Below are 19,540 nucleotides of genomic sequence, written 5' to 3' on the forward strand. Positions count from 1 at the left end.
GAGAAAGGATGTATACATAGAAGGCTTTTACATATATTTATAAATTTGTGTCAAATGGTATTGTTCTCTAAAGTAGGGTGGAGAGATAGGGAAGCAGAGAGTTCAGAACCTAAAATGTAATGAAAAAAAATTAAATTTAAAAAAGTTATAAGAGTACTGATTACATTTCAGCACAGGGAATCAATTTAACTGGCTAACAACAGATGGATTGCCTAGGTAGATAGTAAATTCACTGTCATTGGAGGCCACTGATGGACCAAGAGCCCTAGGAATGGCAGTGATCCCTCCAGATTACATATCCTACATCCAGCATAGTCCCTGATAGCCATCATCCTGGAAAGCAGGGTGTGATCTGGTAATGCCTCACAGGTCTTGCCTCCATAGCAGTCATAGACATTGAAGACTCAGAAAAGTCCTTGGTACTGTTAAATGGTTCAGTATCAGAAATGGATGATTTTATCAGTGGAAAAGACATTTAAGAAGATGCATTACTGTCTGCTTTGCCTCTGTGCTCTAAGGACCATTTCTACTGAAGTAACAGAATGTGAGCTCCTTGAGAGTAGGGATCATCATCATCATCATCATCATCATCATCATTATTATTAATTGTCAATAATAATTAGCTAGCATATACATAGTGCTTTAAGATTTGTAAAGTGCTTTACAAACATCTCATTTCATCCTCACAACAACTCTGGGAGGCAGGTGCTATTATTGTCCCTGTTCTATAGATGAAGAAGTCAAGACAGGTTTTATGACTTGCCCAGGGTCACAAAATTACTAAATATCTGGGGCAGGATTTGCACTCAGGTCTTCCTGACTCCAGGTCTAGCACTATTCACTGTGCTATGTCTATGAATTAATTGTATTACTTTTCTATTTTTATCACCAGTACACAGTGATTTGTACACAGTAAATAATTAATGCATTCATTCATTCATTCACGCATGCATCCATTCATTCACGCATTCAGGCAGTAACATGACATCACTGGGGATGTCCAGAAGGATCTTTCAGGTGGAGAATTGGACTAGAAGATTTTGAAGGTCTTTTTCAATTCAAGAATTCTATGAATATCAGATGAAAAAGTCAGCAGACAATTTGAAAATCAGTTGTGGAGAAATAACAATGGATCCCTTCTTCTTCCTCCCCAGTAGAAGCAACAATAGCCATTTATATAAAACTTTCAAGTTTACAAAGTTAACTTTACATATCTTATGATACTCATTGCTTCCTTGCTATGAGCATCAAGAAAATTTGATTCCTGACTACCCCTAGGATCAATACTTAAAGCTCTAGTTGGCATTTTATGCTCTTCACAGTCTGACTGAATTCAACCTTTCTCTTTAGGCTGATTACTCCCCACTTAAGTATTCTATACCCAGACAAATGGGCCTATATGCTGTTTCCTATTGGACATTTGATTTCCTGCCCACATTCTTTTGTGCATGCATTGTCTGGGATGTTTTCTTTCCTCACATTCACCTCTTGGGACCCCTGACAGCCTTTGTAAGGCTTGACTTACTCAAGAACTCTTTCTTGATTGTGACTCTCCCACATCTATAATTGTATTTTTATTTTTAATGTTTCTTGTACTTGCTTAGTTGTGACCATGCTGCATCCCTGTGGTAGAATGTAAGCTTCCTAAAGACAGAGATGGTTTAATTTTTGTATTTGTATCTCTAGTGCTAAAGTTCGCAGTGACTGGCACAGAGTAGGCATCCTAATAAATTTTTGTTGCTTGGTGACAATAGATATTATTAACAACAATTTAGAGAAGAGGAAACAAGTCCAGAGAAGTTGGTGTTTGCCCAAAGTCTTTCTGAAGAACTTTGGAATGTATTATGTGACATGAGAGACACTGGCGCAGTATTGCCCAACATGGCATGCCCGCATTCAAGAAGACCCTTATGCTCTATGAGCAAAGTAGAATTGCAGTAGCTCAAAAGAAAGGTAAGATGTACAAATTTAGAGACATTTCCACTCCAAATGTTCATGTGGATGGACTATTTATGCCCAACCTATGGTAGAGTGTTCTGAGCTTGTATTGGTCTGATCAGCCACAGTCAGACACGCTGTGCCTCCATCCCAGCATAGTGATGTCATTTTGGTCCTCTTTGAGAACCTCTCTCCCTACCCTGTTATTGCCTAAAACTCAGAATGGAGGAGAAGGAAGGATGCCTCCTTCAAATACATTTCCGCATCCAAAATTTCAGTGTTCTTTAGAGCCTGGACAATGGACTTCAAAGCTCTCTTCTAAATATTCTCTGAGTATCCTATCTCCATGAGTTCTTTTCTAGGCAGAAGACAGACTGGTTCTATAATTTGTTCTGACTGCCTCAAAGCTCCAGAGCATCTGGTAAGTAGAGGAGATGATTCGGAGGGAGGAGAGTGGGGGAAGCAAGAAAAAGGAGTTTTTGAAGTCTTGGAGTTGTTCTGTTTGGAATTTAATGAAGGGGAAGGGCAGGGAGGCCTTTGTGGTTCACAGGGAGATAATTTGTAGGAGGGGATGCCAGCATAGATGGACTGACTTATTGGAGCGACAGAATTTAAATTTATACTAAAGTAAGCCATGAGTGCAAGGGTTGTGAATATTTTTATATGTGTCTTGGACCCCTTGGCAGTCTATTGAAGACTACAGACTTATTCTCAGAAAAATGTTTTAAATGTATAAAAGAAAAGAATTGAATTATATTGAAATATAGGCATCTATCTGTCAATATCTCTCTTCACATCTATACATGTATATAAACATATTTATAAATAAACATATGTAAACAAAAATAAACATGTGCATGAGTATATATGAATACATATATATATATATATACATGAGCACATAGGGACATATACACATGTAGAGGAACATTATATATACCAACATTTATACACACGTATATATGTACGTATGGTGTGTTTGTGTGTATGTAGGTTTAGATACAGGCTATATAATACCACTGACTCCATATCTAACCTCCAGGCCTGCCATAGCCTCATCTGGAAAAAGAGGGGTCCTTAAAATTCTAAGTCCATTATTCTAGTTTCTATACCTGATTTCTTCTCCTGACTTTTCCATTTAGGTGTGTAGCTTGTCACAGAATTTATAATCTTAGGTTGGCAGGACCCTAATAAAGGTCATTTAGTCCAAAGGTGTCAAACACAGGCACAAGAGCCACATGTGGCCCGCGATAATTCCAAGTATGGCCCAAACAAGATAGAAAATATAATTGGGAAATGTCTAACAAAATAAGTAAAAATACAATAAAACATAGATAGTATTGATAATAGTGGTTTTCTAAGTTATATGCAGCCTGCATAGATTCTTACGTATGGTTTTGTGACTCCTGTTTTTATGTGAAACTGACAATTAATCTTCTCATTCCATGAAGCTTCCTTTCTACTACAGTCATCCTTGATGAGGGAACCATCTAGCCTCTGCAGAAACACTGCCACTAATCATGTCTTTACCATCTAACAAGGCAATGCATTCTATTTTTGGATCACTCTGCTGTTAGAAAGTTCTTCTTTACAAAAATAACCACACAATTAAAATATGGAGTTTTAAGTTTTACAGTGCTTCCCTCACAATGACCCCAAAGGAAGACAAGCAAATATGACTTTCATCACTTTATAGATATTGGAGAGAGAAAGTGGCTTGCTTGTTCACAGTTTGTTCAGACAGTGTCAAGGGTGCGGGGGTTTTCTGTTTTTATGTTCTTAGTGTAGTAAAGTGATAAAACCTGCAATTTGGAGTCAAAGGGCTTGCTTTGGAACTCTGGCTTATTGCCTGCATGACATTAGAGAAAGTTGCTTAACCTCTCTGGGCTTCAGGTTTCTCATGGCAAAATAAGTGAACAGGGAGATGATCTCCAATGTTCCTTCCTGCTCTAAATCCTGTGACCTTGAATTCAGGTTTCCTGGCTCCAGCTTCTGTACTTTTCTCAATATGTTCTTGGAACCTCTGTTCAGAGAGTTGAAATCCATCTTTCCTATTTTCATTCTGCAGTCTGGGACCACAGAACACAAGTCTAATTTCACTTCTAGATGACAAGCCTTCAAAATAAATGAATTTTTCTCTACATATTTTCTTCTGGGGGGGTCTCAAGAATTCCCTCAATCATTCCTCATTTAACATAGTCACCATCCCCCAAATATGTTCCCCCTTCTCAATGTCTTTTCTAACGTATAGTGTCCAGAACTAAATATAATAATCCAGACAAGGCAGGGTACATTGGCATTATCACCTGCCTTCCTCAATTGGAGGCTTTAAAAAAATCCTCATCTCTTTAAGCGTATTAAATATTTTAAAAATATATTTTATTTTCTCTTTTGCTAAAATTAAAAGTTGGGGCTAGAGTTTGGGAATAAGAAAGAGGGACTTCATTCATACATAAGAGATTGAATAGCTCATATGATGATAGGATTTAGTACTAGATCATCCAGTCCAACACCCTTATTTCACAAAAAGGGAAATTGAGGACAGGATAGAGAAAGGAAAAGATTTACTCAAGATCACGCAGCCAATAAATATTAGAATCTATGACTGAACTTAGATATTCTAACTACAAGGCCATTTCTCATTCCACTATAGTACATATGCCAGCATATTATATACCTTCTACATCTGTGTCTGTCCCTGATTCTGTGTAACTGATATTAGAAAACCCCCTTTCAACCACTGTTCTGATTTTCCTTTCAGAAAATAAATCAACAATGAATATATGCCATTAATCCATTTTTACCTTTTTTCCACTTGCTTTGTCTTGAGCTGCTGCTTTTCCTCAACAAACGAGGTATTTAGAGCTCTATGTAACCTCTAGAACAAAGAGAAAACATAAAGAAAAACAATTAGAAACTCCTCCCCTGCAAAACCACATACTTCAAGTAGGAAAAAATGCCCTGGCTAAGCATCTGCCTAAGAGAACAGAGGGTATTGAGTCAGTTCAAGAGAATGGTGGCTTTTTCTTCCCAAATCCAGGGTAGTCTGGGAGTAGGCTCTAACCCCATTCAGCTCTAGGTTCAGTTACATTTAAACAGCACAAGAAATCTCTAAGTTGTCATTCTGTCTCTGGAATGAAGTCATATGACTGAAAATTTAGTCATTATTATGGATATGAAAAGGTCAGCCCAAACAATCTATATGGAAAGTTCTGATTTTTTTTATCCTTATCTTAATGAACATTCAATAGGAGAACCTCTTAGATAGAATCCAAGTATCCTTATATGAGCTACTCAGTTATGTTAAGGATAAGTTAAGAGGATAAGTAAAAGAATTACAAGACCATAGATTTAAATCTGGAAAGAATTCTTTTGAGGCCACCTAGTCCAACTCTCTTATTTTCTAGATAAAGATAATGGGGCACAGAAAAATGAAATAACTTGCTTGTGGTCACATAGGCCTTAAATATTAGAGCCAGAGTTTGAATGTGGGTCTTCTGACTCAAAATTTAGCATTCACTCCACACTGGTGGTTATGGTATAGTCCAAGTATGGTATTACTGACCAGTGGTATTACTGACTTTAAGGAATATCCTGAAGGTAGCAAACAGCCAAGACCTATGGGTGTTAGAGTTCACTTAAAGGTGTCTATTACCATAGAACAAAGAAGTAGGATGCTTTCTCAAGCTATCTCTTCTATGGGGTTAGTTGTGCAGAAGTGAAAGACTTTAAAATGTTTCCATTAGGAAAGACTGGGTGAGATCAGTAGAAGACAAAAATAGGATGCATGTAGGTTTCAGTCCTGGCTTGACTTGATTTATTCAGGTAAGCTGATTCATGAAATCTAAGCACAAAGCAGTGCTTAGCATTGTGCTAGGCTTTGCAGGAGATAGAGAAGTATGATAGGAAATTGTCCTTTTTCAAGGAGTTTAATTTGATGGGAAAGTCATTTTAAAATAGAAGTTATAAATATGGGGAGGTCTACAGACTTCTAAAGGGTCTGTGGATAGATTTCCATGAACTTGGATGGGAAAAAAATTCACATCTTGATTTTTCTTCTAATTGAAATTTAGCATTTGCTTCAATTATTTAAAAACATGATTGTGGGAAAGGGTCTATTGGCTTCAACAAACCAACAAGAGGTTCATGACACAAGTGAAGTTAATAAGAACTCCTGTTTTAAAGGGGAAAAGAGCTCTAGTTTCTTTTATGACTGTCTATTTGACTCTAAATTCTCTACTACCTGGCTAATCCTGCATTTCATGGAATAATAAAGTAATAGAATCTGAGTTGGAAGGGACTTTAGAGATGAGTCCAACCCATATCTGAAAAATGAGCTCACTTGTTTGAGTCCTGAGCCTGACACTTACTGCCTGTGTGATGTTGGACAAAACACAACACCTCTGGGCCTGTTTCACACCTATAAAGCTAGAATGTGGACTAAAAGATTTCTAAGGTTCCTCAGAGCACCAAATTCTATGATTGCTGATGAGTGGTCATCCAGCCTCAGTTTGGAACCCACTAGTTTCACTATCTCCAAAACTAGCACATTCCATTTTTAAACATCTCTTAATTATTATGAAATTATTTCTTATATTGAATTGAAATCATTGTCTCTGTAAATTCCACCTATTTTTCCTAGTTCTATCTTCTGAGATCTAATAGAATAAATTTCTCCCACATGACAGCTCTTCAAATACTTACATAGTTAGCATAAGACTCCCTCCAAGTTTTCTTTTTTATAATCTAAATATCCCCACTTTCTTCACCTGAATTCCATAGGGGTTCCTTAAGGTCCCTCACTGTCATGATTGTCCTCCCAAGGAGGGACTCCTTCCCCAAATGTAGTATTTATCAGAACACAATTCTCAAGATATGGTCTTGCTTACTGTATGCTTGACACTCTGGTATAGTTGAAATTTGGATCATAGTTCTCTGGACCTCCCAGGCACTCACCTGACTGGTGTGAAGCCAATATTTCAGCTTGGATTTCTTTTTGATTCGTGGTAGGATCAGTCTGTATACTATGTGCTCTCCAATGGTAGTTAAAATAGATAAACCAATGCCAATGCACAACATCACGAAGAGTCCGGAAAAGTGCTTAATACCCATTTGTAGAGTCTAAATGAGCAAAGAAAAGGAAAAGGAAAGCCATTTGCAAAGAATGACAGTATGGTTTGGTCAACTGCAGTATACCCACAGCTATGACTTTTATTCTTAAAAAAAAAGGCAGATGTATAGTATTTTTATACTGATTAAATAATAAATTCATTCGTTCTTTAAACATTTGTTAGGCGACAACTAGATGCAATGCATCGTGCTAGATCTAGACATAATGTGGATGTAAATGAAAATGAAACAAGGTCCCTGCCCTCAAGGAGCTTATGATCTAGGAGGTAACATAAAATTCAATCTATCAAGCACTACCAAAACACTGCTATGCCTATTGTAAAAATGACTCATTGATTCTTCTGGTCCAGGTTTAGGATTAGGAAATGATCCAAGTTTGGTTTTTGTCATTAACTCATGGTTGTCACAAATGCTAGGGAGAAGAACCCTTCTCTGGGTTTCTGTGAGTCTGAGAATCTCTCTTGCTCTGTTATCTGTTATCATGAGTCTCTTGCAATTCTCCATATGGTTTAGATAAGGGGGACATGGTCAAGGGAAGAATGACTCCAGAGAGAATAGTAACCACTTTGTTGGGGTTATTTGAGCCACTTCCTGGCTCTCTAGTTGCTGCTTGAATTTATAGCCCCATTCTCTGAAGGCCTTTGGGCAAAGTCTGGATAACCATTTATCAATATATTATAGAGTGAATCTTTGTTTAGGCATGGAGCAGAGTAGATGGCCTCTGAGGTCAATTTGAGCTGTTGCCAAATGCTCTGGACTGCTCTGGTGGGTGATGAGTATTTAATCTGAGGTAGATTGTTCACTTTTCAGGGATGTTGTAGACAGGAGTAATGCTTTGAGGAGGAACTAGAAATGATGAGGTCCTTTCTACCTTTGAGAATCTTAGATTCTGTGATGTCTCCAATCTCAGAGAAGTTCCTTCATTGTGTAAATCTAAGAAAGTGTCTGCCTCCTCAGCTTCCTCTTCCCAGGCAAGACTTTCCTCTAGGTGTTAGGTCGAAGATGTGATTCACAGCTTTTGGGGCCTCAGCTGTCATTATAGTTTATATATACAATATTACTATGAAAGGCAATGCTTCCCTGAGGGAAGAGACTTTCATTTTTGTCTTTGAAGTGCTAGCCTCTAGCACTTAAGCACTTAGGTGCTTAAGAAATGCTCATTGATTAACTTACCATTTAATGATAATGATGATGACCTTTGCTTCTGTGTTCCACCTTTCAGCCAAAAGAATCAAAAAGAATTTCAAATTTTCTGAGTTTGACTTTTCTATTTGTTTAGAGGAACTAGAAGAGGCATGTGCATGGGAAGATGGCCTCAGATGCCATCTCTAATGGTCTTTAATTCATCCAAGATTACAACTGGCTGGACAGGAGAACACTAGATCTACTGACCATTCGCAGATTTCTTTTGGCTAACTTGTAGGGTTGGGAGGGGGGCAATGCATCCTTTGAGCCTGTAACAGGCATGTACACACATTAATTCTCTCCCTTCTTTGTCACCCTCTTAACTCCCATTCCTCAACTTGGGGATGGAATCAGTGGCAGTGTAATTGAAATAGAATGAAGATTGATGATGATGATGTTAATGATAACAAATGCTTAGATTTTTATGGAGCTTTACAAATCAAAAGTGCTACTGCCTACATTGTGTCATTTGCTTTGTGTAACAACAGTTGAGGTAGGGTTTATTATACCCATTTTACAGTTGAGTAAATGGTTTCAGAAAGGCTATAGAGTGATTTACTCTAAGTCATATATTTAGCAAGTAATAGAGGTTTGGAGTCCAACTCAGGACTTTACTCTCAACTCAGAGTGATTTTCACTACAAATGCTATGCCTCTCAGTTTTTCCTTCCATTGGCCCACCTCTTTCATTGCCTGTCCTGCATTTCACATCCTAAATATTACTATTCTAGTCCCATCTTCATATTGCTGCTTTCTGAGGCTCCTCTTGATTTCCATATTCCATTGGCCTCATCACCAACCTAGTCACCCAAGTTTGAAGCTCTGAATTCATTTTTGACTCATTTCTTTCCTTTATCTCCTGAAAGCTATCAGTTTTGCTTCTTCATAACTTCTCAGCTGGCAGAACAGAGGCTTGGAATATAAATTCTGGTAAGAGTTATCTTTAGGTCTGGTTTGATCCTGTCTCAAAGGGGATCGATTTTAGAGAGGCAAATATTGTGTTCCCCACTTGGTCTGTGGAGTGTTGAACTAGGAGGTTAGGGACACTCAGGCATACTACTGGGTGATTATCAAGCTTTCAGAGGATTTAAATGGTGAAAAAAATACAACATGCATACTGTGGGCAGGAGTCAGGAAGTTGTTGTTCAGTCATTTCAGTTGAGTACTACTCTTTATGACCCCTTTTTTTTGGCCAAAGGTACTAGAATGGTTTGCTATTTTCTTCTCCAGCTCATTTTACAGATGAGAAAAGCGAGGCAAATGGAGTTAATTGACTTGAACAGGGTCACACAGTTAGTAAGTGTCTGAGGGCAGATTTGAACTCAAGTCTTCCTGATTCCCAGTCCGGAGCTATATCTGCTGCACCACCTAATTGCCTAGGAGTCAGGAAGATTTGAGTTCAGATCTAGACCCAGGCATTTAATCTTTCTGCCCCAGTTTCTTCTTATGCAAAATGGGGATTAAAAATAGAACATAACTTCCAGGGCTGTTGTGAGGATAAGAGGAAATATTTGTAAAGTGCTCTGTAAACCTCAAAGTATGGTATAAACTCTAGCTATTATTATTACTAATAAATAAGCATCTTATTTTGAAGTTCAAAGGAGCTGGACATTGGAGAAAGGAGAATAGGTTGGAAAGCAGAATATAGGGTGCTGAAAAGATATTGAATTGCCCTTAGTGGACATTTTTTGTACCCTGAACTGCGTATGTCAGCTATAGAATGTTGTGCTCATGTCTCCCCATCCTATCTCAAGCCCGTAGATTTTTTCACTTTTCCTGGTTCCCCACATATTTCTTTTTTAAGCAATCAGGGTTAAGTAACTTGCTCAAAGTTACACGGCCAGTTATTTCTGGGTGTGGTGCTAAGTATCTGAGCCAGGATTTGATCTCCAGGTCATCCCGACACTGGAGCTGGTGCTCTTACTCGCTGAGCCACCTGGCCGCCCCTCCCCACATATTTCTTAACTTCTCTATTACATAGCTCTGATGATGCCACCCTTCTGCTTAAAACACAAACTATAATGGCTTCCTGTGATCTGTTATATAAAGTCTATACTCATGGAAGCTAGAGTTAAAAGTAAGCTTAGAGATTATCTGGAATAACTACAGGCATGCACAGGGCATGAGTGTACCATGAGCAGACATCATCATTTGGTCCTTCCTCAGGGGGGAAAGGGAAAGTTGTTGTTGTTGTTCGATTGTGTTCCACTGTTCATGACTCTATTTGGAGTTTTCTTGGCAAGAGTATTAGATTGGTTTGCAATTTCCTTTTCCAGTTCATTTTACAGATGAGAAAACTGAGGCAAACAGGGTTAAATAACTTGTCCAGGGTCATACAGCCTAGTAGGTATCTGAAGCCAGATTTGAATTCAGTCTTCCTGACTCCAGGCCTGTGTTGCCTACTTGCTCTTCCAAAGAAAAGAATGATTGGTAATTTTCACTCACCATGGTGTATCAGCCCTATATCCATAGATGCTTATGAATATAACCCCCTTCTTTTACAGAAAAGGTAAGTAAAGCCCAGAGAGCCGATGTGATTCAAGGTCCCACTGGAAGTAATTAGTAGACTTGACATTCAAACTTTCTTAAATACCCTTCAACTTCTTTTCCTAGCAGTGAAGGGACCTACCAAAGCTTAATAGTTCTTGCCATTTTATACACTCAATGCAGCACTTTTGGTGTAGTAAAAAAGAATTAGAAACAAAGTAGATGTTTATTGATTGGGGAGTGATTAAAACATCATGGTACACGAAGAATATTCCTTCATTGAAAGAAATAATGAATATGAAGAATTCAGAGAAGCATGGGGAGACTTATATGAACTAATACCTGAAGTAAGCAGAACCAGGAAAACAATATACGACTGCAATAAATGTAAATGGAAAGAACAACATATTCAAATTGAATAATATGTAATTAAAATGACCAAACTTGACCCTGGGGAAGACTTGAGAAAATGTACCTGTTTCCCTTCATTGCAGAATGTGGGTGAGAAATATTGTCAGACATGATTGATACTGGATAATCTTCCTGAACTGCTTCCTCACTCCCTGCCTTTTTTCTTAAAATCTTTATTACAAGGGATGGTTTATTGCATGAAAGAGAAGCAATATATTAGGAAATGAGTATGGTATAAAAAAAACCAAATGTAGTAACAAAAATGAAATACAAGTCAAAACAGAAAAGTGAGTAGAAAAATAGAGAGTTGTTCCATTTAATAATGTTCTCTGTAGAATATAAATTGCTTTTGTAAACAATTTATTGTAAGAGGTAATTCAACTAGATGGTTTTTTATGTATATAGATAGTGCTTAGAATTCCAAGTCCAGTGTTCTTTCTATTATACCATGCTCAATGAAAATAATCATAATCTACTGGTAACTCATTATATTATGACTCATGATAGAACTGTGGTAGTATAATCCAAGCTGTACCATATTGTAGTCTATCTGTTGTAGGTCAGATCAGCCTGTTGGGTAATTCAGGGTTTGGCGTTAGAATGAAATGAGATGTTTACATACCAACTAATAGCCATAGCATAGGTTAAGAAATTGACTTCAGGAAGTGTTTCCTCTCACCTGCCTCCTTCCCTGAGTCCAGTTTGTGCTATCCCACATTCAAAAATTTCTAGTTAAAGCATTGTTGGTGAGTGAGTTCTTCCCTGGGTTTCTAATTGTCCCTTCTCCAGTTTGAAAGGTGTTGGGGAAGGAGGGAGGATTGGTCTGGAAGTTAATGTGGCCACTCCAAAAAAAGTAATTGAAAATAGGACAAAAACTAATCTTATCTTTTTACAAAGCTGCATTTCATCTGTACTTAAAGTGATTCATACACTTCTGATCAATTTATTCTCCAAAAGACCTAGCAGAGTTTCAGAGGAGGGTAGTTCAGATGATCCTAGGACTTAGTTGGAGCATCAACATGAAAGCAGAAAATTAAAATTCTTCAGCTAGAAAAGACAAAGGCTCAGAGTGGCTCTAATTGAACTCTATGACATGATTAAAAATTTTGGGAATGTCTCCATGAATTTTACTTGCTAAGTCTTGGGATGTTTCTAACCTCCTTCAAAGCCTAAAGGAGGTAATTATCTTTTGGACAGTAAAAAAAAAAACATTTATTTACCCGCTCAGCAGTAAATATGAGTTACTCATTCCAAGAAGCTGTACAAAAGAAGATGCATTGTCATTTGGGAAAACAACACCATCATCTGACAGAAAAAATGGCTTACTCTGATTTGGACATGAATGCTATTCTCTTTTTTTTCTTTTTGAAGGGGGGAAGGCAGAGCAATTAGAGTTAAGAGACTTGCCCAAGGATGGCTAGTAAGTGTTAAGTGTCTGAGGCCAGATTTGAACTCAGGTCCTACCTGACTCCAGGACCGGTGCTCTATTCACTGTTTTTAATATTCTTAAACACTGGGGGCTCACTTTAAGAAGTGTTCTGTGATTTGATCAGATGAGACTCTGGGAAGCCGTTGTTGGGAGCCCCCCGGCTTTGAAAAACCCAGATGTTGATTTGGTATGGATGTAATGGTTGGACAGTTTGGAAACCTGTCTACTTGATCTGTTTCTCTGTCTTGATGATTCTGTCTGTATACTCTGAAGTTCGGGGTGCTGACCTTTTTCCCCTGAACTAGGTAAACAGTACATATTTGACTGATTAAAGTAAGCTTGTTAACCCCCCCCCCCAAAAAAAAAATTCTTAAACACTTTTATTTAAAGTTTTGAGTTCCAATTCTATCCCTCCTTCTCTCTCCTCTTGCTCTTCCCTCTCCCTGATATGGTAAGCAATTAGATGTAGGTTATATGTGTGCAATTATGTTAAACATTTCCATACTAGTTGTTTTGTATAAGAAGACTTGAATAAAAGAAAAAAAAAGAAAGTTAAAAATAGCATGCTTCAGTCTGTATTCAAACAATATCAGTTCTTCCTCTGGAGGTAGACAGTATGCTTCATTATTAATCCTTTGGAATTTCCTTGGATCATTGTATTGCTGAGAATAGCTAAGTCATTCATAGTTTTTCACTGAATAATATTGCTGTTAATGTGTACAATGTTTTCATGGTTCAGTTCACTTCACTATGCATTAGTTCATGTAAGTCTTTCCAGGTTTTTTTTCCTGAAATCATCCTGCTTGTCATTTTTTATAGCACAATAATATTCCCTTACAATCTTATACCACAGCTTATTTAGCCATTCTCCAATTTATGGGCAATATCAATATTTTTGTTCAATAGGTCCTTTTCAGTTTTTTGGATGTCTTTGGGATATAAACCTAGCAGTGGTATTGCTGGATCAAAGGGTATGAATAATTTGATAGCTCTTTGGGCATAATTCCACAATGTTCTCCAGAATGGTTGGATCAGTTCACAACTCCACCAGCAGCATGTTGGTGTCCCAGTTTTCCCACATCCCCTTCAACATCCAACATTTCCCCTTTTTTGTCCCATTAATTGCTATTCTTCTCACCAATTTTCCACAACATTTGAACCTCTTCAATGCTGAAGTCAGAAATGGGAATTGACTTGAAAGTCATTTCCAGAATTATTAGAAGCTATATTAGGCTAATTCTGATTAAGCAATTAACTGGCTAATTCTAGGTTATTAGGAATGTGAAATATAGATACATATGTATACAATATACATATTATTTGTATATTTTACAATTTGAGCATATGATTCCAAAGCTAGACTAAAACTTTGAGTCATAACTTTTTCAATTTTTAATTTTTTTTCTGTAACTACCATATGTTGCTATTATTTTAAATGCCCTGTTAATATTTTCCTTCAAGAAATCTTATGGGATAGTAACAGCCATGGCTATTTTTTTCTTTGCAGTGTGATAAAGGTTTCTTCCAGGGAATCAAATTTGGCAGTAAGTGGGAGAGTAGAAATGATGGCTTTAATTCTCTTCTTTTCAATTCTACCCGTCCTAGAGCAAAGAAGTCCATTTCCTCCTCTGGAGATTTAATGGAGTTCAGATGACCTTTCTTTTGCTATGGAACTAGCACATGGGTTCAATCATTATTCAGTATGGGGGTTGTTGAAAACTAAGCAAGTTCAATACATGGCTTAGGGACCAAAGCAGGTTCATGAGATTGCTGTGATAATGTCTTCTTGAAATAGCAGCTGAGGAGGTCTTTGAGAATACAGCTGTTTTCACTCGAGGATGTGCTGATTGACACTATTGGTACAATGAAGTTGGGGGAAAGAAATTCCATTTTCTTGTGGCTCTCAAGTGAGTTGAAAAAGTTAGTGTGGCATAGTGGAAAAATCACTGGATCCTGGCATTGAGGAACCCAGATTTGAATCCTACTTCTCTCACTGCCTATGTAGCCTTGGGCTAATTAATGAACCTCTCTATGGTTCAATTTGCCCATCTGTAAAATGAGGGCCTTGGACTAGATTACCTCTGAGCTCCCTTCTAGCTATAAATCTATGACCCAAGTATGTTAATATCTGGATGTGAGTAGCTCTTCACTTTTCCATGGTTACAAAGTGATTTCTTCACAAACCTGGATTATACATAATATGCATCAGCAGTCCCATTTTATGAGTAAGAATTCTCAAACTCGGAGAAATTGGAGTCAAGACTTAAACCTGGGTCTTGTGACTCCAAGTCCTATGCCTTTTACCCTATATATAGCAGTGCCTCTCTACACATTATATAACAAAGATGTTGTTATGAACGTTGCCAAATTAAATTGTTATACTTTGGGGCTTCTTGTATACCCAATCTGTCTAACATCTGGACCTGTCATTTCATTGATGTTTGGAACTCCTGGTGACAAAATACTCTCAAATGAGATAATATCTGTACAATGCTTTACCAATCTTAAAGTGCTATGTGAATGTTAGCTGTTCTTCTTATATTCCTATCATTATTGTTACCAATACAGAAAATGAAGACTTTTCTGACCAAGATTCATATGGTTAGTATGCATTAGAATCAGAATGTGAACCCAGGCCTTCCTGATTTTAAGGCTAACTATCTATCAACTATGCTATGGTATCACCTTGGGAATGAATTCTTGAAAATCATAGGGGATTTGCTTAGACCAGGTATATTGCATGTTTTGTAGTGGTCTGAAGAGTGACTGGGTCTGAGGGGCAGGATGATATAATGGAAGAACCTTTGTATTTGAAGTCAGAGAACCTGGGTTTGGATCATAGCTTTGCCACTTACTATCTGTGAAAACTTGATTCAGTAATTTCCTCTCTTTGGGCCTCAGGGTAAATGTAAAAGGAGTTAGAATACAGGAGAGGAAAGGAGAGTAGAGAAGAGGAGAGGAGAGAGAAAGGAAGGGGAGAGGAGGGTAAACAAGAAAGGGGAGGAGAGGAGAAGGGAGGTGTTTTTCCATTTGTAAAATGAAGGGGTTGGACCAGATTATCTCTTTAAATTAAATTAAAATTAATTTTAATTAAAATTAAATTAAATTAAAACCAGCTCTAAATTCTGATTCTATTTTGCCCCGTGGGTATTTAAACACTTTCTTCCTCTAGTCTACAAACATGACATCCCTGCAAATTTCAGGTCTGCCAAAGATTTCAAGTCAGCAATTCATACGTCTGAGGAAAGAGATGCAACTAGGGCAATGGTTCCATGGCTGATTATCAGAAATCATTTTAATCATCCAGCCAAAATTATTGGTCTGTTAGAGAGCTCCTGTTCTAAGTCTTTCCTTCTAGGAAAAAATGTAATGCATTCTGTTCTGGATGTGTTGTTTGGGGCCTTGAAGGGGAAGATTTCTCTCGTCTCCTCTCATCTTATCTTGTCTCCCTCATTCCACTGCCTTGAACGTATGTGTATCTAAGTCTAGGCACTGGAAGTGTTGGGCCAAAGACTTGAAAACAGTTCATCTTTCCTATTGTCAGTTTCCCAGCATCCCCATCACTGTCCATTCCATGCCGCCACTTTTGCTTTTCAGGGTCTTTTAGTTAGATAATTGACTTGAATTCCTCATTTTTGTTTCATTTAATCAAAAAAGGTTCAATCAGCTATGCTTGATGTAAGCTTTCCTTAATTATTTTATAATGCAATCATGGCCTAAATTTGTTCCCTTCAGAAAATGCAGTCAAGACCCGGAAGACAGGATTGTGCTCATTTCTTGCATATTGATTACTTATCTTGTTTCCTAGGTGCTCTCTAGAGAATGGGGCTGAGGGTATCTGTAACATAACTTATCATTTTGTCAAACTAGAAGGAGTCCTACATTTGTAGTCAGAGGATCTGATTTCCATTTCCAATTCTGGCTGTGATACTGACTACCTCTGTGAACTCAGGCAAGTCACTTAATATCTCTGGGTCACAGTTTCCTCACATATAAAATGAAAGGGTTAGAAGATATGACTTTTATGTCCCTTCCAGATCTAAAACCTTGATCTTATGAGTATTAATACTTTAGGAAGTAGAAATCTGTGCCTGATGTATATAGACCAGGGGTTTCCAACTTTTTTTCATGAACCCCTTTCAATACAACAACAAAAATGCATTGTGAACCTCAAGATAATTTATAATTTTCTGTACTTATTTACTTCGTAAGGCTCCTTTTAAAGGAATTTTTAGTGCAAAACCATTAGATTATTGTTGTGAAACCCCCAGAGGTTTTTAAACCATTTAATGGGAACATCTGATCTGGATAATATTGACTTTTGAGCAATTCTTGTTGTTTTTGTCTTCAAGTATTGAAATCTAATATTCCATTGGTATTTATACTTCCAAATTCAATGTTTCAATGTCAATTAGATGGTCTCTTTGGGCTCATTCCACGTAATCAAAATTGCTGGACATTTTGGCTGTAGTGTGATGCAAGAGATAGAGGATAGAATTTATCCTCAGGAAGACCTGGCCTCATATTCCACCTCAGGCACTTATTAGCTATGTGTCCATGGATGGGCTATTCCCTCTCTCACTCTGAGCTTCAGATTCCTCATCTGCAAATGGGATGGTGATACCCGTCATATCTGCCTCACAGAGTCCACAGGATCATAGATGGAGAGGTAGAAGGGACCTTACAGGACAGTAGTTCAACCATATTATTAGGAATAGAAACCTGAGGCCCAGAAAGATTGTCTCTTGTGTAAGGTACCACAGGATTTAGTGAGATAGCCTGGATTTGAACTCAGTTGCCTGGACTCCAAATTTAATGTTCTGAAAACTTTAAAGTGCTATCTAGATATCTGTCACCCCCTCCTCCTTATTGTGGTCACCATCTTTGTGTCATTGTCATCATCACTGTTATTGTCACTATTAACCTCCAGAGAAGACTCTCCTGGGAGATGGGCATCCTTCCATGTTTTTATACATTATTTTCCCCTTTGTTTCAACCAGATTTCTTTATCCAGAAGATTAATCCAAAATACTCCTCCTCTGTTGAACAAGATCATCGATATAGAATTGGAAGAGACCTTTGAGGTCACCTAGTTCACTCTTCCCTTTCTACAGATGAGAAAACTAAGGAATGTTTTAAGCAACTTCCCCAAGACTACACAATTAGAAAGTGGCAAAGTAAGAATTCAAACTCAGGTCATCTGATTCCAAAATACAATACTCTTCCCATTGTACAATACTGCTTCTCTATTTCCAGCTTTACTCCATGTATAATTTCTATGCCCATAGTCCCAAATGAACCTTACTGGCACGTTCAGTCACTTTTACTGACCTCTTTTTGGCCCTTTGCTTGAAGACTGCTTAATGATCAGAGAGATATGCCTGAGAAAATTATGCTCCACTGCTTCAATCAGCCAACTGGCCATCTGTAAAGGTTTCACTTCAGAATTATGTGTCTTTTGACATTCCATGGCAACTGAGTTTCTAGAAAATGGTTCTTTATTATTTTTCACTTCAGAAACTTTTTAGGCTGATATATAGATGGAGCCCAATGCCATTGTTTCGTTTTTCTTCTGCCATATTTCTCACTCAGCCATTGCAAATGAAAACACAATTTGTTGGTCTTTTCATCAGCCTTTGCTTTAGATATTCATCATCATGTAGGGAAGCAGGGTAGCAGACAGCCATGGTAGTAAGTACATTAAAGTGGGTGACTGACTGGGAAGAAATCAAAGACTGTAGGCCTCACTATTTTAGCAAATGGCTTTTCTCCTCTTTGAGAATTCCCAGATAGGAGACCATGAGAAGCCCCCCACACAAAGATCTGCAGGGCCATGTAAAAGAAAATGACAGTGAGAAAGAAAACTTGCAGAAATGGAAGTGATGAAACCTACATTACACAAAAGCCTTGTTTTCCATCTTTATTTTTGGAAAACCCAGGAAAGAATACTTCAGGGCCATGTCAAACAGCCAGCTGAATGGATGCACTCTTCCTTTCATTTGAACACTTAGAAGCCATTGTAAGATTATCAATTGGCCTAATTTCAATATTATTTGTCTCACAGAATAAGGAGGCCCAAGGAGAAGGAGGAGCAGTTAGAACACATACACACACAACATTTATCATTTAAATTCACTATCTTACATGGGTGTGGTTTGTGGTGTCCCAAAACGGTTACAATAGAACATCAGAGAACACTGATTAATCACAGATCACCAGAACAGATGTAATAATAATGAAAAAGTTTTAAATATTGTGAGAATTACCAAAATGTAACACAGAGATGTGATATGAACACATGCTATTGGAAAAATGGTGCTCAGTGCGGGGTTGCCACAAACTTTCAATTTATAAAAAATCCTCACCATATCTGTGAAGTGTAATAAAGTGAAGTGCAATAAAATGAGGTATGCTTGTATTGTTATAAAAATCTCAATGAGATAATGTAGATAGATAGGAATACACCTTGAGCAGATGTTGCATAGTAATGGTGGCTTAGGATGGCCTGGAATTGGCTGTGAGGAGTAAGATAGTTAAGAGTGTAAGATCGTAAGATCATAGAATAGAGGGTTGGAAAAGACTTTACAGATAATCTAATATAGCCATTTAGTACATTTTATAGACAAAGAAGCATGCCTAGAGGGTTGAAGACATCCAGTGTAGAATGTGGAAGAGTTTGCTAATAATAGTATAGGACACAGTAGAATTGGAGATGACAGACAAATAGGGCTTACTGGAGTGGTAAAAAAAAAGGCCAAGGGTATGATGGGGCCAGGCTGGGGTTGCTTGAGTACACTACAATTCTGATTCACAGAGAGAGGGGAAAAGGAAGCACTGGGGTAAGAACCAGTTGATTAGGGCCTCTACAAGCATCCCTTCCTTGGTCCTATGATGGAGTTGGTACTAGGACAGCAGCAGCAGCTTTCGTGGTTTGCTGTTCCAAATGCAGAGTATGGTAGAA

General features: G+C 37.8%; 1 protein-coding gene across 1 annotated transcript in view; it reads right to left on the reverse strand.

Moving 5' to 3' along the window:
- GRIN3A (glutamate ionotropic receptor NMDA type subunit 3A) overlaps positions 1 to 19,540 on the reverse strand; it is a 227,323-nt gene that overhangs the window by 11,263 nt on the left and 196,520 nt on the right. Inside the window, exons 7-8 of the mRNA XM_069090621.1 lie at positions 6,895 to 7,059; positions 4,743 to 4,816 (exon numbers count right to left, since the gene is read on the reverse strand). Of these exons, the coding sequence (XP_068946722.1) occupies positions 4,743 to 4,816; positions 6,895 to 7,059 (239 nt within the window). The remainder of the gene's footprint in view (positions 1 to 4,742; positions 4,817 to 6,894; positions 7,060 to 19,540) is intronic.

Source organism: Petaurus breviceps, unplaced genomic scaffold, assembly GCF_028583685.1.
Source record: "Petaurus breviceps papuanus isolate PSGF00001 unplaced genomic scaffold, PetGlider_PUasm1.0 187, whole genome shotgun sequence".
NCBI lineage: Eukaryota > Metazoa > Chordata > Mammalia > Diprotodontia > Petauridae > Petaurus > Petaurus breviceps.